The sequence below is a fragment of the Haliaeetus albicilla genome, chromosome Z (assembly GCF_947461875.1).
Source record: "Haliaeetus albicilla chromosome Z, bHalAlb1.1, whole genome shotgun sequence".
Taxonomy (NCBI): Eukaryota; Metazoa; Chordata; class Aves; order Accipitriformes; family Accipitridae; genus Haliaeetus; species Haliaeetus albicilla.
The window spans coordinates 2,079,361-2,107,249 of record NC_091516.1 but is presented as its reverse complement, the minus strand read 5'-3'; the positions used below and the strand labels follow the sequence as shown (position 1 = coordinate 2,107,249).

The 27,889-nt window shown below is 42.9% G+C and overlaps 1 protein-coding gene across 6 annotated transcripts; it reads left to right on the top strand.

Annotated features, from left to right (window-relative positions):
- Positions 1 to 27,889, top strand: DAB2 (DAB adaptor protein 2). 6 transcript variants are annotated; one of them, XM_069777181.1, is made up of 15 exons: positions 1 to 216; positions 13,961 to 14,074; positions 15,281 to 15,420; positions 16,156 to 16,254; positions 16,553 to 16,684; positions 18,751 to 18,834; positions 19,081 to 19,104; positions 19,378 to 19,425; positions 19,607 to 19,654; positions 21,509 to 22,144; positions 22,985 to 23,138; positions 23,748 to 24,365; positions 24,782 to 24,870; positions 25,664 to 25,728; positions 26,458 to 27,889. In XM_069777181.1, the coding sequence occupies exons 2-14, from the start codon at positions 13,987 to 13,989 to the stop codon at positions 25,721 to 25,723; spliced, it is 2,220 nt and encodes a 739-aa protein (XP_069633282.1). In that variant the 5' UTR covers positions 1 to 216; positions 13,961 to 13,986; the 3' UTR covers positions 25,724 to 25,728; positions 26,458 to 27,889. The 6 variants fall into 6 exon arrangements, with proteins under 6 accessions (XP_069633282.1, XP_069633283.1, XP_069633280.1 ...); XM_069777182.1 differs by having other exon boundaries at positions 19,607 to 19,669; positions 23,748 to 24,257; XM_069777179.1 differs by having other exon boundaries at positions 19,607 to 19,669.

Sequence of the window (27,889 nt, the reverse complement as noted above, 5' to 3'; positions counted from 1 at the left end):
GAGGGGGTGTAGCTAAGTCCAGGCAGCAAAAACATCATAGCACATTCCTGGATAGTCGTCAGCTGCCAGTATCTGATTAAAACCGTGTCCCTCGCTGTGAGTGGCTAACTAATCGGAAGGCGAGAGCACAACGGGATATTTAACCGGGCCTCCGGTCCCGGCCCGAGTACTGGCTGCCGTCGTCGGACCATGCACGGAGCGGAACAGATCTAGCCCGTAAGTAGCTTTGCGAGCGGGGCCCGGCTCCTGCAGAGCCTGTGGCGGGCAAGAGGCTGTCACCGGGGAGAAGCGGCGGGGGCGGCTTTCCCCCTAGGACGCGACGGTGCCTGTGGTGGGGCAGCGGCGGGTGGTGGGGGTGCCGGGGCCCCGGCCGGCCGGAGGTGGGGGTGCCGAGGGGAGAGTGCTCTGGCGGCGGCCGGGCCGGGGCTCAGCCCGACCCGGCTGCTCGCATCTCCCCGCAGCCGCGGGCAGAAGGCGCCGGTGGGGCTGCGCTCCGCCGCCGAAAGCCGGCGTGGTTCGCGGCGCTGGCCCGGCGCCGGCAGCGCTCGGGGCGGCCCCGGCCCTGCAGAGGGGTCTCGGCCACCGAAAGCCGGCGGGGGGGGGGGGGGGGGGGGAAGCTGGGCGCTGCCCGGTCCGGGCTGCGGGGAGCGTGTCCCGGCTGAGGCGGGCTGGAAGCCGCCTGCGTCCCGCTCCGGGCTCTGGCGGGACCGGCGCCTTGAGGCGGCTTGAGCGCGAAGGGAAATAAACGTGCGTTTTCATTTTTGTGAGTGGAGCGGGGGGAAAAAAGCTATGTAAAACCTAAATTTCATATAGATAACCGATGTGCAATAATCTCTCTAGTAGCAGAGAGGAGGAACGGGTTAGGATGCTGTGAAGCAGGTGTAGGGGTTTGGTCTGGTTTTGGATGGAGCACCCTTGCTGGGCACCCCTCTGTTGGCTGTTGAATCTCAGACTACTACTTCTGTCTGTGGTAAATGGGTATAGTTAAAGGTGTCCAGTATTAACTGGAATGAGTCTTCTACCTTGTGAGAGAAACTGACTTCTCAGCTGGTGAGACTTAAAGTCTAATGATCATCATATGATGACACTTATGTTGGGGTAATGCTGGTGCTTACTGCCAGAACAGTAAGATAAATGCAGCTGTTGCTAATACAACTGGACTTCTCTGTAGCAGAGTTTCTGCCCCTCAGATAAGCTGAGGCTGGTTACTTGAACCCTTACCAGACAAGCATGCAAATCCACTGGTCAGGTAGGATTTTTTTTTTGGGGGAGGGGGGGGGGTCCAATGTTCTCTTAACAAAGGTAGTTTACCTTAAAATGCTGCGTCTTTTGCCTCAGAAGTCTTCTGTAACTTCCATTAAAAAGGCTGCCCAAAATGGACCAAATCTGAGCTGAGCATGCAGGCTTAGATTTGACCATTGCATGCTAAGGAATGGGCATATGTATACTTAGGGATAGGAACACCTGTGTAGATAGGTGAGATAGAGATGCTGATTTGATTAGAGAAAAGTAATTATGAAGCTATGTATTGTAGCTGGCTGTGAGGACTTACCAGGCCCTGGTAAATTGAAAATATGTCCTTGTGTCTGATAGTGACTTGTTAGGCAGTTATAATGCTAGCAGGTCTTCTGATCAGCTTCCATTAGGACCTTTCCAGGAGGTGGGTGAGGCAGTAGGTGGCTAATTGGAGAGGCAAATCAGAATCCAAAGAAAATCTTTTCAGCTGAGAAGGGGATTGTTTGAGGGAGTCATCCACCATATCTGTTCAAAGAATCACTGCAGTTGCATCCAACACAATGGTTCCTGAGGCATAATCAGGTTTACAAAATTCTCAGAAGGTTCTGAGGATGTGGTCAAGTCTAAAGCAGAAATTTCTATTAATAGTAATGCACTAGAGTTTGCAATTGGTGGAGGAGAACCAAGTGATAGAAGTGGTAATGTGGTGGGTTACCCCTGGCTGGATGCCAGGTGCCCACCAAAGCTGTGCTATCACTCCCCCCCTCAGCTGGACAGGAGAGAGAAAATATAACAAAGGGTTTGTGGGTTGAGATAAGGACAGGGAGAGATCACTCAACCCATTACCATCATGGGCAAAACAGACTCAACTTGGGGAAAATTAACTAAATTTATTGCTAATCAGCTGGAGTAGGGTAATGCAAAATAAAACCAAATCTCAAAACACCTTCCCTCCACTCCTCCCTTCTTCCTGGGCACAGCTTCACTCCCAGATTCTCTACCTACCCGCCCACCTAGTGGCGCAGTGAGATGGGGAATGGGAGTTGGGGCTGGTTCATCACACATTATCTCTGCTGCTTCATCCTCTGCAGGGGCAGGACTCCTCACACTCTCCCCTACTCCAGCGTGGGGTCCCTCCCATGGGAGACAGTCCTCCATGGACTTCTCCAACATGGGTCCCTTCCATGGGCTGCAGTTCTTCAGGCACAGTCTTCTCCAGTGTGGGTCCCCCGTAGGGTCACACGTCCTGCCAGAAAACCTGCTCCAGCGTGGGCTCCTCCTTCTGCAGATCTGCAGCTCCTGCCAGGAGCCTGCTCCAGCGTGGGCTTCCCATGGGGTCACAGCCTCCTTCAGGCACCCACCTGCTTAGCATTGGGGTCCTCTCTCCCTGGGCTGCAGGTGGATATCTGCTCTGGACCTCCCTGGGCTGCAGGGGGACAGCCTGCCTCACCATGGTCTTCCCCGCGGGCTGCAGGGGAATCTCTGCTCTGGTGCCTGGAGCACCTTCTCCCCCTCCTTCTTCACTGACCTTGGGGTCTGCAGGGTTGTTTCTCTCACATGTTCTCACTCCTCTCTCCAGCTGGTGTTTCTGTGCCTGCTGCAACTTTTTTCCCTTCTTAAATCTGTTATCACAGAGGTGCTATCGCTGATGGGCTTGGCCTTGGCTGGCAATGGGTCTGTCTTAGAGCTCGCTGGCATTGGCTCTGTCAGACATAGGGGAAGCTTCTAGCAGCTTCTCACAGAAGCCATGCCTGTAACCCCCCACTACCAAAACCTTGCCACACAAACCCAATATGGGTAAGGAGGATGTGAGTGCTAAATGAATGTCAGGTGAACCATCAGAACAGCAGCTTAACTAGCAAACTTCATGACTTAGGGTATAGGAAGGCTCAGTGTAAAGTGGAGTGAATGCCAGGTGGTCCAAGTCTTAAATGAAGAGGTGGTTCTGCTGAGGGGAATCTAACAGGGTCTTGTGTGCTTTTCACTGCAGACAGGAGACTGGGAGAATGACAAGCACTACTCTGATAGTCCTGTGACTTAGGATACTTCTCATCTCTTGTGCTCTTACTTGAAACAAAGCTATTGGCTGAGCACCAGAGGTTGTGCTCAGCACTGTCAGTTGGAAGGATGGGCCAAATGCCAAAAATCTGGCATCAGCTTCCTTTTCTGAAGGTAGAGATGGTTATCCATTCTAATGTGTGCCTTCTGCTATGTTTCCAAGTATCTTTATGCATCTGCAGTACACAACCCACTTTATCATTGAGAAGAGCATTACTTGCCAAAGTGCCTGCATAACCCTATTATTGGAGACTGCAGACAAGTAGCTGCTATGGATATACGTCTTGCTTAAGGCCTTTACATCACAAGCAGATATGGAAAGAAGCACTATAAACAGCTGAATGTAATATATGCAAAGGGTGGCAAGAGGAGCTCTTAGATTTTTGTCTCTGTGGTAAAGCAAATAAATGCACTTGGTGTCAAGGAAGGGGGAATCAAGGGCTGTTGTCTGGACAGGATGTTTGGGATAAAACCCATAGCTTAAAATATGAAGTAAATGAAAGTGCATAATATGCTGTAGTCATTGAATATTGTTGCCAAACCTACAGATTTTTTTCTCCTATTGATGCTCTTCTCTCCTGGTGAATTTTACAGTACTAGGACATTTGTGTGACCTGCTGGGTTAATCCAGTTCTTGGGAATGTTTGTGGACTTTATTCAGCAAGGCTAGCAATATGTGAGCACTACAGAAGCACGAATTTGCTTGGATAATGAAGCAATAAATTCCACATCCAGAGAAAGCCAGCTTGTTCTGGAAACAGTACTGATGGTGCAAATCCTGCTTGCTGGCTAGTTTCTATCAAAAGAAATGATGAAGGGATAGCATGAAGGTAACTTGTAATCTGCAAGGACTTTTGAGAAAAACCTAGATCTTGCATGTAGACTAAGGGATTATTAGTAGAATCAAGACCCTACCTCTGGGGGAGGGGAGGAGAAATGCTAAGAGGTCTTAATGAGCTACTGCTGTGAAACACAACCAAGCATAAGCTGCTCCTCCTCTACCTCAGCATGGACTCCACAGAAATACAACTGGGGGTTGTGTTAGAAGAATTGGATAGAACAATGTGTCTAAGTACCATAACTGACAAAACAAACTGATTTTAGAAACCTGATTTTGAGGCTGTGTGTGGGTTCAAGGGTCTCAGGGTTACAGAGAAGCTGGATGAAGCATAGTGGCAGGCCTAGTCAATAAACAAGAGGTACCAGTTTCAACAGGATTAACTTGTTTATAGGAGCTGGACAGCTAAGTGATGAACAAAGCATCTTCTCCCATCTATCTGTTGTCAGCCCTGGTTGATGGGAGCATAGACCATTCCAGTTTCCCCTCTTCTGAAAGGATGTGCCTTGCATATGCTGTGGAGTGCCTGAAGATGAAGTGTCTCAGCCGAAATACCCTGCAGACCTTCACTCTAAACTGTGGGATTTTTGGTTGGTTGGTTATTTTGGTTGGTTGGTTATCTTTTAGAAGCTTCTAATAAAGCATCATAGCTGGTGCATGTCACCTTAAATCTCAAAGCTCAGATATTATGGGGCCAGTTAAGGACAGACTATTGGCTTTAGAGCTGAATCTCCTGCTGCTCTGTCAGTTCATACGGCATCCTTAAGCAATAAGGTGAGAGGTGAAATACTTTATCTCTTGAACAGAACAAGTAGGTCTGAGAGACAGGACAATAGACCTTTACCTACCTACCATGAAGTCAGGAGGCTTCATGAAAGTGTTAACTAAGACCTAGCTTCTCCAACAGTGTACTCAACCCTTAATGCTAATGTGTCACACAACACCAAGTTTTCTCCTGTGAGAAGTCTCATACACCTGTCCTATGGCTAAAATGCCTATGGATGAGACTTTCTTCCTAGGAAGGGACAAGACAAGTTGGAATACTAAGGATGTAGTGTTAATATTGCAGCCTGTGTTTCTACCTCACAGACATCTTCTGTGCTCTCTCCGAACAGGGTTAGTTGTGCTTTAAGGGAGGGCACAAAGATCACCATATGAGTGAGAACTAGTTTTCTAGTAGCTTGAATAGCAGATCAATTTGCAAACAGCTTCTAGCCCGGCTGATGAAAGGTAAAGTCCAGAGCAGGATAGAAGGCTGGCACTTGTCCTTGCATGCTTCTGGTGGATGGGGCATCCCCATAATATGGTATCAAGACCATCTTAGAGGTTGAAAATGAAAGCCTGGTCAGGATTACTTTAGAGTCTGGATTTAGGAGCAATAATGTAAACTTCCTCTAATGTAAATCACAAATATGTGTAACTACATTTACCAATAGGTGAACTTACTGCAGAATAGTCATCTGTGAAACTTGACTAGCTGTTTACTAGGACAGCTACTGAATGAGCTGCAGTGGACCTCTGAAAATCCTGGTTAATCCTTTTTTAGCTCTTGTATAGATCTTTTTGTACCACCTTTTTAGATTTGTCTTGTTTAGTTATTCATTGCCTTTCTTGCTGCATATACAAGGGAGAGCTGGGGTTCTTGGTAATGACTAATCTTGAAGGCAAGAGTAAGCCTTGTATTAGGCATTATGAAGCATACTGCTTAAGTGAGGGCTGAAATTGCTGTAGAAGAGCCTGGCTTCATAAGGTGCAAACAGAATTGTCTTCAGTCTTCTAATGACAAATGAATGTAACTTGCATCTGTTACAAGAGACAGTATGGGGTGACTCCTGTGACAACGACTGCTACAACAGTTTATGTTATGAGACATATGGTAGCTGGGGGCTAGGAGGACGGTTCTTCAAATACTGCTGAAATGAATGTTTAAAGGACAGGTTTTTGGCTCATGGGATCATCAGGCTGCTTAAGCAAACCGCAGTACTTGACACTGCGGCCATGACTACGTGGTTTTAGCTTGGGTGAACACAAGAATAATACACCAAAATCCTGTTGCTCATACAGATACATTTGTGAACCAGTAGAGAACACTTAGAGTTAGCATAGGCTATACAGAACATACACAATCTCTCTCAGTACAGCTTGCACACACCCAAACTGTAAAGAAGGATAATTCTGCCAGCACTGGACACTTAACAGCATGCAGCTGAAATAACCTATGATAACAGCTTCAATATGTGTCAAGTTCCTGCTCTGAAGAAGGGAGTGAAAAGCATGGTTATTGGCAAGAGTCCTTTGCTATACTAACTGGTAAGAAGATCAGAAACAGTCCTTTTAGGCAGGAGGGAGTTAGGAGTACAGTTGGAAATGAAGTGTTTGAGCTGTTGTCTAGTTCAAACTAGTTTGCATCTGAGTAAACACTAGCTGCCTTGACTAACAACTGCTTTGCTTCCAGGTTGTTTGGTATATCCAGTGAGTCTCAACAAGTAGTATTGACAGAAGCTCAAGTGGTATGTACTGCAGGCGCGTGGCCTGAGATTCCTCATTCTGTGAGTAGGCAGGTGATGATTTCCTGAGCAATAGCTAGAACAGACAACTGAACTATGGCTCAGGAGCCACTGATTTATGCGGCTTCAGCACTGGAAACTGGAGAGAGTGGTATACAGGACTGGCCCCTTAGCATGCTGTCTTTCTGGAAGACTGATATAAAGAAACCTCTTGTGGGTAATATAAATATATAATCTAATAATAAGCCTGTGTTACCAACTGAATAGCTCTCTATCAAGAAATAGCATGCTGAGATATCTATCAATCTTTCTGGAGTTCAGATGCTGATATTGCTGGTACTAAGAGTGAAGGGGTTTCTTAATCTAAGAAATGAACTAGTAGGTTGGAATGCTAAATGGTGAACAGAGATTGGAAAGGCTGCTACCAAGACCTGTTGCAAGATGCTGTGTTATTTCTGGAACAACTCAGTTTGAGGTGCACTAGCTAGGTGACTGGACATCACCTTTGGACACTGAAGTTCCTGGTGGAAGAATAGCTATCAAACAGACTATGACAGTGCTAGTTCCCTTAAGCTTGAGATTAAGTCTTCAGGGAACCAGATAGCACTAGCTCATGAAAAGCATTTCTCTTTCTTCCTTTAAAGTAAGCAGAGGTCAATACTTGCTAATTTATATCATTCCAAGTTGTTAGTCAGGTACAGCTTGTTTAAACTGGTCATGACTTCTCCTGAGCCCTCTGTTATAATATTCCTGCAACAGCTGTATTTATTCCCATGGCAAGTGGAAGGAAAATCCAAAATAGAGCTAGTGTGGTAGCTGGGTTGAGAATTAACTAATTATCTCATCAGAAATTATGTGCTCAAAAGCATAGTACAATGGCAAAATGTACTGGTCCAATTGCACCACTTGAACTGAATGACCTGTTCAGTTCCAGCTGTTAACTTAGTGATGTTCACTTGGCTGTGATTCCAGTGATTCAACTGTGCAAAAAAACACTTTCAGGAGCTTAGTTTGAATGTCTATGGTCTTGCTGAAGACCAAACAGCTCAGGGGACACTGATGCACAGATATGATGAGAACAGACTGTTCTGTTCAAGTGATGAAATAGCAGTTAGCAAATTGACTGAAATAGTAAGATGCCTGGGTAGTTTCACAGGCATGATCCTGCTCCTGCAATGGTACATGCCAACATCTGTAGCTGACATGGCTAATTAGAGTACTAAGATCTTTATCTACTTTGCAGTTGGTTCTTGGGGAAGGGAGCAGCAAGCATGAAGGAGGTATTCCCTGATGTGTCCATTACGACACTTCTATGCCACTCAGCACATGAATGTCACTCTTCCCTGTTTCTCATTACTGGTTGTGTATGATAAAGACAGCTGGACTATGTCCCATATCCTGCAATATGTAAGTAGAGTTGTAGCTTATTCCAAAAGGGTATTCCTGTTAGCAGAGGAAGCCCTTGGCATAAGGCTGCCTTAATACCTGAGCGAAGTATTGATCCATGTCTTAGTTGAGAGGACAGAATATCAAACAGGGCTTAAAGCAAGTTGCATGAAAGAAGTTCCCTCAAGTAAAATCCTGCTAATCTAGAAATATTCTGGCCAACAGGCCAAGTGCCTGGCTTAACTGGGGCCATAATACCAAGCAAATGATCTTTTAACCACAAATCATGTTTCTAACTGTGGCCTAAACAGGACAGTTAAACAGGGTTTTTGAACTTAGACTGAAAACACTGGTCTTGGTTTCCCTGCTATCAAGGAATCACAGGAGAAACTGAGTGGTGGGGGCATCACTAATCTAGACTTTACTGATTGCAGGAATGACAGATCACTTGCCAGGCAAGATAGGTCAACACCCTTTTCAGTTGTTGCTCTTACAAGACTAACCACAGGGTCTTGGGTTAGACTTAGCAGTGTAAGAGCCTGTATTCAGTCATCTTTCCGGCAAGTGATGCTGCTCTTGCATTCCGGACACGGCATAAACTGGAAAGGAACAGTTCCCAAGCTGTCTGTGAACTCTCTTCCATCACTTGTCCTCTAGCAGGTACTTGTTATGTATATGTGTGAACAATACATACCAGGAATAACCTACCTATAGGTAGGGCTAGTATCTTTCATGTATATTAGTCACTGGCTATGCTAGTTTCTAACAGACTAATTTGATTGTTTTAATAGAGGAAACAAACTAATGGTAGTGCTTGCATCAGAACAAGCAGCTGGAATTTTCCATCTAATTCATAGTAATTGTGTCATGTTACAGAAGGTTTATTCAACTTGAACTCTTAGACACTGTCAGATGCTAAAGCAATGGGTGTTCTAGTAATGAAACACAACACTTAAGCTGATATTTTATTTGACTCCTTGGCATGAATGACCCTGTTTAAAAGGCAAAAGTCTGAATAGTACATCCATGTTTCTGATTTATTAATGCATGCCTAGTGCTTCTCAAGGCTACTTGGGGCACTACCATTGCAGCAGGAACTAGGCAGAAAATGTGATAGTCAGTTATGCGCATAGGGATTTGTTAGATGCTAATGTAAGTCAGTCATACAGGGGCTCACACAAATGCACTATTATATGTCTAATGTGGGTAGAATGCTGCTAGTCAGGGTACTCCATTGTTGGTAAATGTATCTGGATTTACAATTTTAACTCTTGCTAGTCATTGTATTGCTGTTTAGCCTTTAGTCTATTTCCTCAGCCTGCGAAACTGAAGTCTTGAATTTACTCAAGTGGATAGCTTGTTTACCAGCCTTCTGAAAACAGCTTTTCTGTCAAGAACTTGATGGCTAGAGATATTTCTAAGGATACATTGTGCAGGTCCTGACACAACCTTCTAACAAGAAGAACTTGACTAACTCTTCAAGAAGGTATGGAGGAGGGAACAACCTGCCTTGGAAGCATGTTCAGCACTTGAACTATTGCTGTGCTTCTGGTTACAACTTCATCCTAACAGGCTATATTGCAGTTGGCAGTAAAAGCTTCTCTTGTCTTCTCCTGGCCTCTCAGATTCTAATTTGAGGTTAATATTTACATGCAATAACTCTTTAAGCTGAATCATGTACTTGCAGAATCAAGGGACAAAGAAGGAGCACAGCCTGTGAAAAGGACAAAGTATTAGACTGCTGAGCATATGTTTAGTTTATCTGCCTTGCCTCTGACTTTTTCAGTGTCCCTAACCTCCTCTCAGGCAAGCTTTCATCAACACTGAAGCAATTATCTTTGAGGGGAAAAGCCCGTCTGTTGGTTGAGGATTATTGTCCAGTCTTTAAATCCCATGACAGACTACAGCCATAATGAATATTCTTAATCCCCTGTGCACAGGACAAAAATATAATCACTAAGGGTAGCTACCATGTTGCTCAAATAAGGAATAATTGTGAAAGCATCTCTTAAGGGAAACTAAATGTTGCTTAACAAAATTGTTTGGCATGTGCTTCAAGTCTTGCTAAGAAACAGGTATTTCAAGGACAACTTGTCACTAACAACAGTTCTCCTTGCAGGGAGTTCAGAGAAGACACCAAGAGCACAGTACGCCCGAAGTCTTAAGACTGACTTTCCCAGGGTAGATGTGTGGAAAATTAAGTACAATGCTTGAATGGAGAATTGCCTGACTTGAAACAGTACGTAACTGTTCATGTCAAGGCCTATACGTTGAGGGCCTGAAATGGCCTTTCCCCAAGGAGTGGTCAGTACTTGCTCTTCACAGGATAGTCCATATAGCAAAAAAGGAAGATACTATTAGTGGTATTTTAACAAGCCCTTTCCGGAGTAAATTGAAAAGTGGGTGGGCAAAATGTGGTGTGTATCTACTGATACAGGCAAGGGTTTGGGACACTTGTCCCAGGGTAGCAACATCCATAAATCTGCAGTCTAAAACTTTTGGAATACTGCGTTTAGAATAGTAGTTAAAATGGGCCATACAATCGCATAGAGAGTAATTAAGCTGTGGTGATAGCAATGGACTTATCTACATGGAGAAGGTTCAAAAGGCATCATTTAACAGTCTGGTGACATAGCTGCTGTGGGAATGATCATGTTCTTCAGTCACGTCTTCAGTTATAATGGCATAGTGTCCTTGCATAAAAGCACATGCATCTCTAACCCTGCCATACTGCTAGATGGCTCTTTTCAGGTGGACTCAGAATTCAAGTGTAATAGAACAGTTCTAGACTCTTGTTGCCTTACTCCTGCAGTCTGAGTAAGGAAATACTAAGGGACTGAGTACTGTGAAAGGAAGCTTCCAAGCAAGAACTACAAACAGAAGACTTTAGCTTCATTTTAGTTATTTGCATGTAGAGCACACCAGCATTTTCCATTAAGATAAGCCAAACTTAAGTGCGACAAAGACCTTTCACAGCTTTAACTTGTGTCTAAAGTGCAGAAGCCAAATTTAGTTGTGGCTGAGACTCTTGTACTGCAAGCAGACTAGATTACTGCTAGCTCAAGCTACATAATGTTGCTCCCCACTCTGGTGAAATTTTAAGGTAAAGCCTGAGGCAGTTTTGTGCTAGTCTTGTGGCTTAACTACAATGTCAAGAAGTAGTTAAAATATGAACATGTATTAGGCAGCCTTTGTCTATTCTTGCATTCTTAGTTGTGCCAGTTCTCTTGCTCCAGAGATATGATTCCCAAAGACATTGGGTTCTCCAAAGGTACGATAAATAACTGTCATGTACTGTGAACTCTCAGCAGGTGAGATGAGCTGTGCCAGACCTCAGATAGGAGAGTATGTCCTGTAAGCTGTCCAGAAAGCCCTCACTAACCTTCTCAAATTGCATTGTTATCATTGAGAATGAGCTTCTCCACAGTAAGATGGGGTATTTGTGAGGGTTCAGCCAGACTTGTGTGTACCCCTGCCCATCTTCCTCCACCTTGGGGCTCTATACAAATAAGTGGTCTGGCTTCCATAGGATGGAGACAGCCTAGAGTCTAAGGATGGCAACTGCCCATCTGGATTTCTACCACTTTACAGTTGCTGAAGTGAGGTCTTGCTTGTGCATATTTGCTCCTCCCTAGGTTATTTGCTTGTTATTGCCTCTTAACTTTACTTCAGACTGAGATACTTACTGTGGTTGTATAACACCAGAGCTGAGTGTAGCTCTACCAATTAAATTGGGGAAGCAGAATTACTGAGAGGTGGGACTCAGTGTCTTGAGGTTGTTGTTTCTCCTTTCCAGGATGGAGCTGGGCAGTGTCCTAAAGGTGTGACACGACTCCTAGAGAGCATGTCTTAGCTCTGTTCTTCTCCAGGCCTTTTCCTTCTGTTCTCTAAACAGTAACCTTCCAGATGCGGGTGGGTGTTTAACTAATGATTCAACCTTAACTTTGTCTTTCCTTCCTCCCTATTTCTGAAGGACTTGATAAATCCAGGGAGAAGCTCATTATGCTGAAGTCTAAAGACTATCTCTACCCAAAAAAACTACCATCAGGCAAGCTAGTCTAGTTTTAGAGTAGAATTCAGCTGGCTTCATTTTACCTGCCTAATGTGTGGTTTTCAGTGGGCACACTCCTTTTTAGCACTGGTGCAAGTATCCTGCAAAATCCCTCTTGGCTGTAATAGTTTCCCCATTGCTCCTTTGTCAGAATGGGCATGCAAGCCACTCTTCTAGTGATAACATTTCCTAAATAACCATGGGTTGCTATATCAACTCTTCCTCTGACATCTAGTTCTACTCAGAACCACTTGAAATTTTCACAGCAACACCTTTGTTCCCTTGCATCAAATGTTCCTTAGCTGTGGCCAGGTAAGTTGCTTACAGAGGAGAACAGGTATAGCTGCCAGAGATCTCTCCCATGAGCACTTTTATCTCTGATTTACTTGAGCAATGCTAAATGCAATTCACAAACTATCTGGTAAGCAGCTAGATCTAACTTTACTTATATTAACAGCTAGTTCCCTAAAGGCCTTCCTTCTAGCTAAATGGAAATGGAGGCCTTCAGGGTGAAATTCTCTCTTTAAGACCTAGGAATTTGTGTTCTTCCTAGGTTAAGAATCAGTTAAGCATTGACATCCATTACACTGTTAGTAGCAAGCTGGATGAGTCAGTCTATAGCTATTGACTTAGCAATGAATTGAGGGAAGAGGGGAAGGCAGGAGTGAGAGCAAAACCCTGAAAGTAACTTCCAAGTAATGGATAAATCATTAGCTGTGACTAAGGCAAATGAGGAATAGGTTATTAAGAATTACAAACCTCTAATGCTAGAGGATGTGGAATGCTTCAGCACTTATGTCTCAAATGGTATGCTGGATAATAGGGGTGGCTTGGTCTGTGGCTGCTTGCCTGGATATAGGGGGAATTACTAGTAGAGGGTAGCCCAGCTACTTAATCATCTAAACAAACTCTTGGCTTCATTTGTCACCCTAAAATTCAAAGCAGTAACTGAAGCCACTCCAGTACTCCAGACAGAAGATTCATAGAATGTTTTCTGTAGCAGAAGTGAATGCCCAGTTCTTTCTGGCCAGGTATAGATGATGTTCAGAACTCTATAAAGACAATACGAGTCCCTCTATTTGGTAAGTGTGAATCAATGCTTCAGCTGTGTAGGAACAAAACATGGTGATTGCAGATTATTTTTTAAATGTATCTTGCATCTCAGAGGCAAAAGGGTCTCATAGCATAGAGTTACAAGTCAAGTCATACTAGTCAACAATTTCTATTAACTTGCGGGTGTTTTTTTTTAAAACCCTCAGGTTACTTGATTACTGTTAAGGGTGTAGGGTTTGGTTTGGGGTTTTGTTGTGTTTATTTTTGCTGGAATGGTCTGTCTGCAGCCCAAGGAATTTATTTGCTTTTACCTGTTGGGTGGTATAACCTCAGACTTCTGCTAGTTATAGAAACATGAATAAGATCTACTGGTTTCTTTGAGGTGTTCTGGTGCCATCTTCATGGGTGTTTGGAAGAGAACCTAGCAAATGTTTCTTGCATTCCCTCCTATCCTCTACAGAGATGCAGCTGGCAGCGCTGAAGAAGAGAGCAAATGTCTGAGGTTCTATAAATAGCTTTAAAGGGTAAAAAGCTAAAGATTGACAGATTAAAACAGGGTGATGCAAGTACAGCCTGTGGAATTAGGTCAGTGTGGTCTACTGATTAGGTATTACTGAGGTGACTGTTCATCACCTAGTGGCCATAACTTCATGCTCTCTGTAGCCTGAGATGAATAGTCAGTGAGTCAGACTTCCTATATGATCACTACTAAAACTTTCAGTGTTCAGCAGAACAAAACTGGACTAAACAGGTTTAATAAGAATATTTCTTCTTCAAGGTAAAATACTGTGTCTGTTTACTGATTGTTACTTGGATTTTTAAAAACTACAGCAAGCATAGCTGACGACCATCCCATCATGTCCACTGAAGCTGAAACTACAGCCAGCCAGCCTGAGCAACAGGCTCCACCAAAAGCACAACATTCAAAGAAGGAAAAAAAGAAAGGTAAGAAATGCTTACCTCTAGAACACCTCTAGTCAGTGTCCCTAATCTTTTGCACTTGCCTAAAACTAAGATCACTCTCACAGCATAGTTAACTCTGAGATTTCAAGCTGACTGGAAGACTGAGTAAATAAGCTAGTAAAATAAATCTAACCAGAAGGTAAGCTTTTACCTTGAAAGGTTTGTTGGTTTTTTTAGCTTTAAGTTAACAAGTGCAACTGAGAGCTTTATAAATGACTTATTTGTTGAGCCTGGCAAGTCACGAAAAGCCCAGAGCAGTGAAAGCCTCCCTGAGGAGGTGACCAGATCCAGGATCATCCAGGTAGCTGTCAATCTGAACCTGAACTTGCTTCTTCCCCTACTTCCAGAGAGGGAGTGATATGCTAGACACAGATACAGCTTCTAGTCCAGAGAAGCTAGAAAGCTCATTTTGTGAGAATTACTGTAGATCAGATAATAAATGTTTTGATAGATTAGGTCATGTAAATAGAATTACCTCATACAGAAATAGATACCTAGGTACACACTCAGAGTATGTTGAGCATGCAGGGAAGAAAAACAAGCAATTCTGAGAAGTAGCAGGAACAGCAGAAAAAGTAAATCAGCTAAAATCCCAAGTGATTACAGGGATGGGGGTACCAGGACTTGTAGAAATGGTGATGCTGATAGAAAGTTCTAGCGCAGGAACTAGGAGGTTCTTGCACAACAAGAAGAGATCTGACTACGCCAGAATGAGGAGCTAGCATCAGAAAGGCTTATTGAGCATCTTCTATGGCCATGGAAAGTACCACCTCTGCTTGGTGTTTTTGCTTAGCACTTTATATCTAATTGGCTGTTGCCTATAAATATTTCAGTCTTTTATATGGCAAACAATTGTTCTGAAGTTCCCAAACATTAAGCACTGGGCTCCACTCTTTGAACAGAGGCCAGATTCTGCAAGAGCACTGTGACCTTAAAGAGTAACTTTCTTGCAGTGCACACAGTACTAGGACTATGGGTTGTTAGTCAGCTATACTCAAGGGACAGTTTTAATATGTACTTATATAATATAATTTTTCAAAGATCTCAAAGCCACAATATAGACATTTCTCTCTTAAGAAAACAAACAAAAAACAACCAAACAAAACAAACCCCCAAACTAAAACAAACAAACAAAAAAACCCACAAAACCCAAACACCAACAAACAAACAACTTTTCTCTGCTTCCAGGGCTAGAAAAGACAGATGAATCTCTCTTGGCCAGATTCAAAGGTGATGGTGTAAGATACAAAGCTAAACTGATTGGCATTGATGATGTCCCAGAGGCAAGAGGAGACAAAATGAGTCAAGATTCAATGATGAAGCTGAAGGTAAGGGCTTGAGCTGGCATGTAAGGAACAACTTCTGGGTAGCCTTCAGAAAGCAGATCAAATGGTATTTGAAGTTGTGCCAAAGTAACAGCTTAATGGTAACACACACTAATAACAGCACCATCCTAGTCGGATGTTACTTCTAAAGCTGTAAGCCTTTGCTCAAAGAACATTATTCCTCTAATAGCTTGGGACCGCTCCTTTAAGTCTCTTACAGGCATCCAATATGGATGCTAATAGTATGAACTTGATCACAAATAGTGAGCTTGGGTTTTGGATGGGGAGGGGGGAACTCTGTGCAATTTAACAGACCTCAAAGCACAAGTTGGCATCCTGCGGCAGTAGTGACACCAAGAGATCAGATAAACCAAAGAATAAATGAGACCCTGCAGCAGCAAAGATGATTACTTCTGGGGTGCAGAACACTCGCATAGCTTCAGTCAGGCCAGGAAGGCTGGTAAACATGCTGCTACTGCAGCAGTTTTGTGAGCTAAGATAAGTTTTAAAGCTCTAAAATATTTACACATGAAACACAATCTAGTTCTGAGGTATCACTTCAAACCTAGTAAGGCATATGTTGCAAGAGGAATGCTGCTCTAACTGTACAGCTATATAGGAATAACTAGATTAGTGCTAGTACATTCATAGCCATGGGCTCAAGAGGAATGTAAGGAAACAAGTTAAAGCTCAATCTGACACAAGTCTCATCAATACTTTGATATTCATCCTCTTTAGGGAATGGCAGTGGCCTCCCGTTCCCAGGGTCAACACAAACAGAAGATCTGGGTGAACATATCCCTCTCTGGTATCAAGATAATAGATGAGAGAACTGGGGTAAGATATGACTTATCCTCTTACTGTGATTCTTAAAGCAAATGAGGTGCTTGGAAGGTAGACCAATCTGAACTAGATTTCTTAATGGCATCATGCCCCCCTTCCACATACTAAAATGGGTTTGTGAAATGAGTTGTAATGCTGAAGCCTCCTGCCACATCCTATTGTGGTTAGTCAAAAGCTGATAAATCTGAGTCTTGAACTGAACCCTTCTAACAGTCTCAGTCATTATAACTACAGATAAGAGCAACTATTATATCTCCAACAATTTAAACAGGTGTTTTTTTTCCAATTCTAGGTCATAGAATATGACCATCCAGTAAATAAAATCTCCTTTATTGCTCGGGATGTAACAGACAATCGTGCTTTTGGCTACATATGTGGAGGAGAAGGCCAGCACCAATTTTTTGCCATAAAAACAGCACAACAGGTATGGATCAGAAACCCTTTTCCACTTGCTATGAGTAATGCTATTGTGTAAACACTTAACATGTGATAAGGGTGTCGTGTTTTACTGGTAGCCCTATGAGGTAGGTATAGGGGAGTACCAGCCCAGGTGGATGGACTCCCCTCCTAGAGGCGGGCAGTAGGAATTGAACGTATCGCCGGAGGCGGGCAGTAGGAATTGAATGTATCGCCAGAGGCTTCTACCTTGTTCAGCTTCTCTGTAGTCTGTGGAATAAAAACACTGAAGTAGCCTTGCTTACTGTGATTAACCTTGCTTGAAATGTCCATGCACCATGGAAATCATTAGTGAGATGAACAGAGCCATTATCATGGGCTTTCCAGTACAGTGGCCTGTTGCTGTCAGTGAGAATGCTAGTTCTTGAGTCAGATAGGCAGAGCTTCACTTGGAATTAACAGGGATGATGTTAGAACTCCACTAGTCTAGTTGTCATGTTGCTTTGTCTTGTGCAGCAGTGAAAACAGACTTACTCAATTGCAATAGTGTTTCTGGGGTGAGTGAATGGCAGGTCTGGTCTTCCTAGAGTTACTTCTTGAAGGGATTCTAATTCTTCTGTGCTAGGTTTCCCCCATGCAGAAATCCTGTATTCAGGGTTTGTCTCAAGAGAATCTGTACATAAGCAGCACTGGAAACAAGCTACTTAGGAAACTGCATAATACTCAGCAGTAATTCTAAATGACCTGAACTTAAGTTAGATATTTATCATTTATTAGCTTGTCATTATAATGTCTTTATAATAGTCATTATAATGACCTGATGAGCCAAGACTTCAAAGCTAGTAATTTCTTCCTACATGCCCTCCTGGAGAAGCTGTTGGCAACTTCAGACCCACTACAGATGGGACTGAGGGGCTTCTTGTTGGAGCATGTTACTACTTTAGTAACAACTGTAACACCCTCTCCTAAGCCTGTTTTATTAGTTTATAAGAGTCCTGTGTTGTATTGATTTCACTGGAATTGTCGATTAAGTACAAAAGCCTTCTGTGTGTGCTCTGGAGTGGAGTCTTCTCTCAGAGCTTTTCACCATGGGGTGCTTCTTGCCAGCCTACAAGCTTAGCCAAGCTGTAGATAGCTCTTGACTTGCTGCTAGTCGTTTTTGACACAGACTTGTCTAGCTGAGAAGTAAGGACTTGTGCAGCTCTAGACTGCTGCAGCTGTACTGTTTGTCAAAGTTGATAACCCTTGAAATGGCTTTTCCTGCAGTTGCATGTCTAAATACCTTGATTAAGAGAGGATGATGCTCAGATACAAACAGTGAGATCTGTTCAACAGATTCTCTGCTTGAGCCAAAGGCAGTGGCTGAACAAGGGGAGTTGTCCTATCGTAGGCACTGACACAACTGCTGTATGCCTCAAGCAAAAGTTCTAAATTGGTATAGCTGAACATGCCACCATCTCAGCAACCACTCAAAACATTCACGTTAATGGGTGTGCAGGGAATGCAGTGCCTTTCTAATTCACACTAAGTTTTCATCCTGATGCAGATACCATTTAATGCAGGTGTCTACTGTATGCATTTGAGGTGATGATAATCTTACCTTATGCTTGTCTTGCTGATTTACTATTTGCATCCTGTTTAAAATAGATGTAGTATTGGGTATAGAAGCTTTCTCCACGTTCAGTGTTGGAGTTCATAGAAAACAGACGGATTCATAATGTTTTTCCTCTCATGAGAGTACCAGAGAGCTTGGATAAGCTTTGCAATTTTGAGGAAATCTGATTAGGATTTGCCATGCACTAAGGAAGTCTTGTGCTACAAGCTTTTTAGCAAAAACATAGCAGGTTTAGCACATATACAGCCACTTTCCCTGTGGAGTTAACAACAGTTACAAGCTGGCTGTGCCCCATTACCCTTGGATTCTGTATCAGCTCTCTTCTGTGGAGGCTAGACAGTCCTTTTAAAATCTTGCTTTTCCTGTTGTCTCAACCTTACTGTTGCACCACTTAGGAAAGTCTGGCTTGCTGCACAGCTTGCTTCAGTAGAAGTTCAGGGAGAAGTAGTACATGGCCTAAAAGCTACATTCTTTTCCAGGCTGAGCCTCTGGTTGTTGATCTTAAGGACCTCTTCCAACTAATATATAACATGAAACAGAATGAAGAAGATGAGAAGAAAAAGGTGAGTAAAATTAAAGAAACTGCATTGGATTCTGCATAGAAATAAAGCTTGCTTCAGCTTTGGCTTGGCTTTTGGGCTCTTGTAAGACTTAACACTGAGGTTTAAGTCCAGGATCACTTGAAGTTATTGGTTGGTAGTTGTACTAGCAGCTTGATTACTTCCTAGATCTAGTAAGCTCTCCAAAGCAAAAGGCTTTAGATAATCTACATGATGTCTAAGTATTAAAAGCTGCCTTTTCTTCTTTAGGGTGAAGAAGCAAGTGAGACTGAGGTAAGCCATTCCAACTCACCCTCACTTAATTAGGTATGCTGCTGCAGCACAACTAGCTTTGACTTTCTTTACACTGCCAGCATTATGGAGACAATGTCAGATGCCCAATTACATTGGAATGGGAGTAAAAGGGGCCTACGGAACTAATAATGAGTAGTGATCTCCCTTGTACTTCCTCTTTCCATCGCTTGCTCTTTGAAGCTTGCAAGTCCCTTGCTTAAGGCAAGTTCTGATATTCCAATTATTGCTGACATTGTTATCCATCTATTACAGAATGGTAGCATAGCACTACCTGCTGATGAGGCTGACAAAATGAAACCGGTAGGTTAAATTTCTGAACTTTATGCTGATGCCATTAAGGAGTTCGTAACTGTCTGTCTCCACATTGTGTGGAAAAGGCAGTATTTATACATGTGTTTACACTAGATGTTCATAATGCTTGATTCTTGCTCATGCAAGAACTCTAACAGATACAAATTCTTTCAATATTTCTGGCTTGAAGGGAGTTGACCAGATGGACTTGTTTGGGGATATGTCAACACCTCCTGATGTAAGCAGTCCCACAGTAAGTAGAATCTAGCTTAGTTGTATTAAGTCTTGCTTTGAGAGCAAACTAGTCCTAGTAATAAGATTTGGTTTTACTTTGTTAGTCCTGGTTTCTGGTTTCACCGAGACACCTGTCTAGCTATCATCAGTGTACTAGTGTCTTAGGGCTATAATAGTATCTACTTACTAAGTAGAGTAGCTGTCATTCTTAGCCAGCAGAGCTCACTTGAGACTGTGTGACAGATAATCCTATATTATTAGTCATAGAATGGGTTTGAGTTGGAAACCCAAAAGGTCATCTAGTTCCAACCCCCCTGCCATGGGCAGGGACACCTTCCACTAGACCAGGTTGCTCAAAGCCCCATCCAGCCTGGCCTTGAACACTTCCAGGGTCAGGTCATCCACAACTTCTCTGGGCAACCTGTTCCAGTGTCTCACCACTCACAGTAAAGAATTTCTTCCTAATATCTAATCCAAATCTACTGTCTTTCAGTTTAAAACCATTACCCCTTGTCCTATCACTATAGTTGCTAATAAAGAGTCTTTCCCCATCTTTCCTGTAGGCCTCCTTTAGGTACTGGAAGGCTCCCTGGAGCCTTCTCTTGTCTTATGCTAAACAACCCCAACTCTCTCAGCCTGTCTGCATAGGGGAGGTGCTCTAGCCCCCTGATCATCTTCATGGCCCTCCTCTGGACCTGCTCAAGCAGGTCCAGGTGGTCCATGTCTTTCTTATGCTGTGGGCCCCAGAGCTGAACACAGTACTTGGGTAGGGTCTCACGAGAGCAGAGCAGAAGGGGAGGATCACATCCCTCAACTTGGCCACATTTCTTTTAGTGCAGCCCAGAATGTGATTGGCTTTTCTTGTCTGTGAACACACATTGCTGGGTCATATTCAGTTTTCCATTCACCAATACTCCCAAGTGCTTATCCACAGGGCTGCTCTCAACCCACTCATTGCCTAGTCTGTATCAATGTTTGGGATTGCCCTGACTCGGGTGCAGGACCTTTTACTTGGTCTTGTTGAACTTCATGAATTTCACATGGGCCCACCTCTCTAGTCAGATGTCTTAGAAATATGTGCTAGCAGTACATGCCTCTGCTACTATGAAAGCTATTACAGAAACTTTGCTAAAGACCTTTAAAGCTGAAGTTCATTTTAAGGACAGGTGAATCCTTAAGTCCCTCAGAGTGGACTTGTGGCCATTCTAGATGAGTAGCCCTAGCTCAAGATGTGGTCCAACTGGACAGAAGTGTGCATAAACCTTGTCATAGCTCAGTATGACCCCCAAAATCCTACCAGTTTATTCTGGCACTGTAAGCTGCTATCAGCCATGATCCAATTGGTGCTGTCAGTCCAGCTAGTGACCAGGTCTTACCCTTCTACTGCCTGCTTGGTGGGAGAGATGGCATGTTAACATCTTCCACTGTCAAATAGCTCTCCAATCTTACTCTGAAGCTGAGACTGCAATTTGAAGTCACACTAAGGCAGTGTGATTTCACAACTTGTCAAAACAAATGACTAGAATTCAAACAGGGGTTCCTGACTCCAGTGAAAGCCTAGGTGTAATTAGTGCTTGATGACTCTACAGTCTCTAGGCTGTAGAATAAGTATCTGATATTTAACTAAAGGATCTTAGAAGAGGTGCTTTTAACATTGAGTTTCTGTAACTAGGTAGCTGTGATTTGACCACAGACAGCAGTGCTTGCCCCAGTGACTTTATAAGAGGAAGCTTTAGTGCAACTTCATTGTGACATTGAATACTTATTAGTATAATGTATTGGATACTAGGATCAAGCTTGTGTACTATGCAGCAAGTCCTACATAAAACTAATTTTATTTTTCTTTCTGAACAAATAGGAAGCTAAAGAGATTCTGTTAGTGGATCTAAATTCTGAAATTGAGACCAAACAGACTTTTACAAAAGAGGATCTCTTCTTGAATGACATCACAACCTCTCTTCCACAACCAAAGCCACAGACACCCTTCTTGCCTGAGAGTTCTTTCTCTGCCAGTCTCAGCTTCTTTCCCACACCTAACCCAGACCCTTTCAGTGACGATCCTTTTGCACAGCCAGACCAATCTGCACTGCCTTCATTTGGTTCTCTAAAATCTCCTGATCGGAAGAAGGAAAGTCTGAGTACCTTGACACCCATGGGTAATGGTGCTTCAAATGGTGATACTGACTACTTTGGTAAACAGTTTGACCAGATTTCTAATAGAACTGGCAAACAAGAAGCACTAACAAGCCAGTGGCCACTTGAGAGTAAGTCGCCTGCAGCCAGAATTCCAAATGGGGTACCAGAGAGAGAACAAAGTGGCTTTCTTAAAGCCCCATCAAACCTGTTTGTGGAAGGTCCTTCCAAAGAAGTATCTCTGCAGAATGGAGTAAAGCTGGATTCTGAAAGCAATATCCAGCTTGTGTCACATGAGTCTATAACAATTAGCCCACCACCACAAAGTACCAAGCCAGGAAGAGGAAGGAGGTCTGTCAAGGTGAACAACATTAAAAAAGTGATATGCATGCTCTTACTGGGAGAATCTGGGTGAAAGAAGCTTTTCTTTCATCATACTGTGTAACTAGCTAAATAGCTTCACAACGCATCTACTTCTTTTACCTGCCATGCTTACCCTAACCTCTCTGCAGCCATGATATATTCTAACATTAATGAATGCTTCATAGTAGCTATGGTCACTAAATTATATACTCTCTTCCTTAATGCTTTCATACTTCTGTAAAGGTCTGGTAAGTATGTTGCTACGTATATTGACACTAGATAAAATGCCAGAAACTGTTATGATAGCTGTATGCCCATCAACCTGTGGTTTCATAACAATGAGGTACTAGTACTAGCTTACAGAAACCTGTGTAGTTTCTCAGTATCTGCCTACTGAGGGCAACCTCAGTGACTTGCCTTATTAGACACAGGGTGGCTCTGGGTCAACTGCATTTGTCTTGCACTCAAATGATGCAAAACTGTTGCTGACATTGCCAGAACTGCAGGGGTCACTGCAGACTGAGCAGGAATGTTCAGAGGGGTAGGGGGCAGAGGGAAGCTTATTATGATGACAAATAATTCAGTCACTTTAAGTCTTATTCTTTGCTGTTGACTTGTGACTACTGTATATTATACTTACTTAATGCCATGCATCTCAGTAGGCATGAACATAATGAAGTTTGAAACTCTTTTATACTTGGTCTCTAAAGGATACATCAAAGCTCCCTGCTCTGCTCTAGCTGAAATAAAAGCTTGTAGCTCTGGACTAGGGAGTCTTGATCATGCTAGCATGTGTTCTGCCATGCCATCTCACAAAGCTTTTTTTTTTTCTTTCTAGACTGCATCGAGTGACTTATTTAGCTCAGACTTCTTTGTGCCAACTACAGAAAGTGTTAGCTTGACCTCAGTTGCACAAACAGGACCTGTGCCAATTAGTTCACTGGACCTCTTCAAAACCAGTCTTACCATACCATCTCCATTGGGTTGTCTAGGTTAGTTCACAAAGTGAAGGTGTTGCTCCAGTCTAAAATACCTGGTAACACTAAAACAGGGTTCTAGTTTTCTTTTACTTCATGTGTAGTGCCTTGTCCTTTGATCCATGTGCCCTAAAACTATTAAGTTCCTCTGTCTGCCCTGAACTATTAAGTTCTGTGAATAGAGGCCTAAGCTCTGCATCCTTAACTGGAACAGGGTTTTTGCTTAAACTTTGACAGCAGATTGCTGCTTCAGGTACACAAGGTTAAAGTAAGCCAAGCACAACTTGAGACGCTAGGGTTACACTGCTGCAGAGTCTTAATAATAATTTACACAGAAGTAACTATATGGCAAATGCATCTGTCACTTCTGTGCTAGAACTAAGTATGTTCCTCTGTTACATCAACCTCAATTCTGTTCTTTCAGGACTGGAATGCAGCAAAGTAAAAAATGTTAACCTCCTTCTCCCCTCCCCCACCCCCAAGAACTTGACTTTTAAGTATAAATCAACACATTTTTGCAAACAGTACATGAAAAATGTTTTGTGGGTACCCTCAGAGTTGATACACTCTTGCTTGAGGTCTTCAGGTCACTGGAGTGCTGTGTAACAACAATCTCTCCCCCAGGTGGCTTGCCAGTAAATCCATCGCCATGGAGTGCACAGTCACCTCCCTTCACTCAGGCTGCATCAGTCTTTCCTGGATCTATGTTATCTGCTCCGCCTACAGGATTTACTCAACCACTTGCCTTTAGTACTCCAACACTGCCAAGCTGGAACAAGCCTACTGCCCCTCAGTCCCCTATTCTCTGGGCACATCAAGCACAAGTTCCATCTACTTCATGGGCGCAGCCATCCAGTGCTGTAAGATCCTTCCAGAGTAGTGCGCTCCCATCGTCAACACTACCTGCTCAGATACCATCTGTACTGTCTTCCACGCCAACGACAACTAGCCCACCTCCGCCACCACCTAGAACTACCCCTCAGAAGGAGCTCAAGAAAGAAAGTGATGCTTTTGTTGATCTGGATCCACTTGGTGATAAAGAGATGAAGGAAGTCAAGGAAATGTTTAAAGAATTCCAGCTGACAAAGCCACCTGCTGTACCAGCAAGGAGAGGAGAGCAGCAAGGCCTTTCAGGTGCTTCTGGAGCTTTCAGCAGTTATTTTAGTAGTAAAGTAGACATTTCTCAAGATAGTACAGGTCATGATGACATGGAAGCTAGCAAGTTGTCTGCCAAAATGACTGGTAAATTTTTTTTCTTCTGCTTCAATAGCTGCTCAGGAATTGGGATGGTTGTTCAGTAGTCCTTTCTGATAGAACTAAAAATCTGATTTAATGGTTACTGAAACAGAGGGTTGAAGGACTGTGTCCCCTAATAATGTTACAGAATTGATCAATGTTAGTGGCCAAACACTGACATCTAGTGTCTAAGATACTTGACTAGAATGAGGTAAACTAGGTCTGTATACAATGTTAGAAGTCCCATCTAGCTGAAGTGCAGTGAGGGACAAGCAAGAGATAAAATTGTGGGGTCACTCAAAGCGACTTGTGTGGGGTTTTTTGTGTATGTAATTAGATGAGCTTTGGTGTTGCTATGCAGGCAGAGCTGAGTACTTGTTAAAGCTGTTAAGTGATTATAGCAGTATATCTCTTTTCCTTAGAACCACCAAAGCCTGTTCTCCAAAGTGTGCTGCCAGCTGATGGCCTATTTGAAAGTCAAGCTAAAATGGACCTTTTCAGTGACTCATCTGTAAGTAGTAAAAAAAAGAAAATCCAAACCAACACTAAAAAATACAACCCTTCTTTCTTCTTAACAGGAGAAACACAGTGCCTGTTTTTTTGAGCACTGACTTAGTTCTGGCTTTAGAGGCCATGGAACAAAACTTATTGCATGTCTGAGGCTAATATTTAATCTAACAGAAGGCATTTGTTGCAAGAAGGCTAACAAAGTATGATTCTGTTTGGCTTGGGCCCATAACCAGTTCCCCAATCTGAAAGCCCTAGCAGGAAGTTCTTCAGTATTGGGAGCTTCTACAAAAGACTGTAAAATAATGTAGCTGCAGAAGTCTTCCACTTCAGTTATACTTAACTTTCTGTGGAGTAGACTGAGCAGTGCAGACTGTGCAGCTCTCTTGCTGAACAAATAGGAGGCTCCCATGTTCAGTATCCCCTGTGGGAAGAAGTGGCTTAACCAGATCGCTCCATTTGGGACACAGTACTTGAAGCCCTTGGTGTAAACTCTGGATCCTAAGAGATCTAGCATTTGGCTAAAACAGACCTCATCATGGCTATATGGGCTCTGCTCCAAAGAGTGTTCAGTAAGGACACATGGCTTTTCTGAAAGATACCTTGCCTCAGACTAGGATAACTGCTAACACTGCTTTAGAGCCCTTTTCTCTTGTTAAAGCAGTACAGGTAATGTGTATTTAGCAGGGACTCTGCAGTATTCTTTCCAGACGGTGTTTGGAACAGGAACTAGCAGATAGAGCTACACAGGGTAAACCTGGAAACCCAGTAACAGCCTGTGATCTCTCTTTCCTTAGAAATCTCAGAAACCACCTTCTGGCCCTTTTGGTGATCCTTTTGGCAACCCATTTGCATAGATCAGGTAAGTCTTCCACCAGCAAGGAAACCTATTTCATTCTCTGAAATTGATTCAGAAAACCTTTGGTAAAGAGCTGGCTAAAAACTACACTGGCTTAGCTCTAATGCTCCTCTAAAGTATGGCAAACAGTCCCTAGAAGAACACTTCTAGAGTACAAGTACATCTACACAGACTTGTACATAGCTGCATTCTGGCTAAGCCTAGCCAGCTTCACTTTAGAAATACAGATTTTATTCTTCCACAGACTTAAATCTCAAGGCCACAATAGATCTAGATTTCCTTTCCTTGATGAAAGTTAATAAGCAAATACATGCCGCAAATAAATTTCAAAGGGGCTCACTAAATACCTTCAGATATCTATTTAGGAGAGTGTTAACACACAGTGCCCCATACAACTTTCTGAAGTTTAATCCCCTAAATAATTGTGGGTTTGTACTCTGGGTGAATTGGTGTAAAAACAGAATAACAACTATTATGAGAGTTTTTGTTACTGGAAACTAATGTAACTCAAACTTTTGTACCCTTGACTAGAGAATGTGAACTGTCAAACTAGCAAATCTATTCCACTGCCACACCTCTAAGTCTTCCCCTGAAATACGGTCTGGCTTCTAACAGAAGACAAGTCTTGCTATTTATTGCTTTAGTTTTTGTTCTGAGTGGCTCTAAGCTAGTTTAAGCAATAAAACTGTAACTTACAGCCATCCTAACCCTAAGTCCTTTTCATCATACTAGGCATAACCAGGAAAGGACAAATGGAGTAGTAACTGGACCTCTTCTCAACATGATTTTTCTACATGTTTCACTTTGCTGTCTGCCACTCTTGCTGCTGTTCCATGATGTCTGTAATCTAAAACATGCCCAGGTGGATTGAAACATGAGCCCTCAAAGAACGTGCTGTGAAGATGATAATTCAGGGCAAAGCAAATGTAGAGCTGGACTCATGCTGGACACCCAAATTCAAACTGGTGAATGGTAACTTTACTTTAGTTCTTTGCAATCTTCCAGAGAGGAGCTTAGCAACACTAAGTCATGTGTCTTGTAAACATGGTCACTACAATTCCTTTTTATGTAGTGCTTACTGTCCCAAAATACAGGAACTGGATGTACCTGGGGAAGAAGTGTTGCCTGCACATCAGGGAACTGAATTAGTAGCTAAAAGTCCACACTTTAAACAACTAGGTCAGTTGCCTGTTATCACAACAGCAGCCAGTTGTAAAGTTAAGTGGACTCTATGCGTTTCTAATTGGTGACTGGACATATGACTTGGTCTCTGAGCCACAAAGGTGTAAACTGTATGGTAGGGGAAGAAAAAATCCAATACTTGTCTATTGAACTCAAAGTAAAAATACCATTCTGCCATAGATGTGTAATAACTAACTGTGGGGTCTATAACAGAACTGCTGGAGTCCCAAGTACTAGAGGCCTACACTGTAGGGTCAGATAAGCTGAAACACTTCTTGCAGAACATTAAGGTAGTCCTGGACACTAACTGTTGTCTTTGTGCTAATATGGCTTTTTTCGGGGAGGGAAATCTACTAGGATGGCTTGGCAGACAAATGGAACAAGCAGATGGGCTTCTTGCGTGTATCTCACAATGTCCCTGATGTTGCTCAGTTTTACTTGTCATATGGTATAGTGTGGCATGTTTCCAGTATGTTGGAAAGCAAAAAGACAATCATGGCTTCACTCTGTGCCTAGATTCCTTGTGAACAGATGCTGTTAATGTGTGGTAGTCACCCATCTCTTGAAAAACATGCCCTTTCCAAGGAATGTCTTACAAATCTTTAAATCAGTTGGTTACAACTGACTAACAACTACATTCTTGGCCAGTAGTGATGGCTGATGTGTCAGAGGTTTTACTGTTAATACAAAGTATAAACTTGAAATGGTATTGTTAAATCAAATGCCTAAGCAATTGCTGAACTGGAGACCTAATAAAGTCAACTTGAATACAGCATTAGGACCGAATTCAGCCAGTCATGCAATTAGTCTTGTATATAAACCTCTCTTGCACTTTCTGTAATGCAAAACAAGCTATGAATTGAAGTATTTGTCTCAAACTGGAAATGTGGAAACTTATGAATGTTACACTGTTACATAAAAATGTAATATCTCAAGTGATGTTACCTAATGACATTAAACAAAAGCAACTCTTCATACCAAA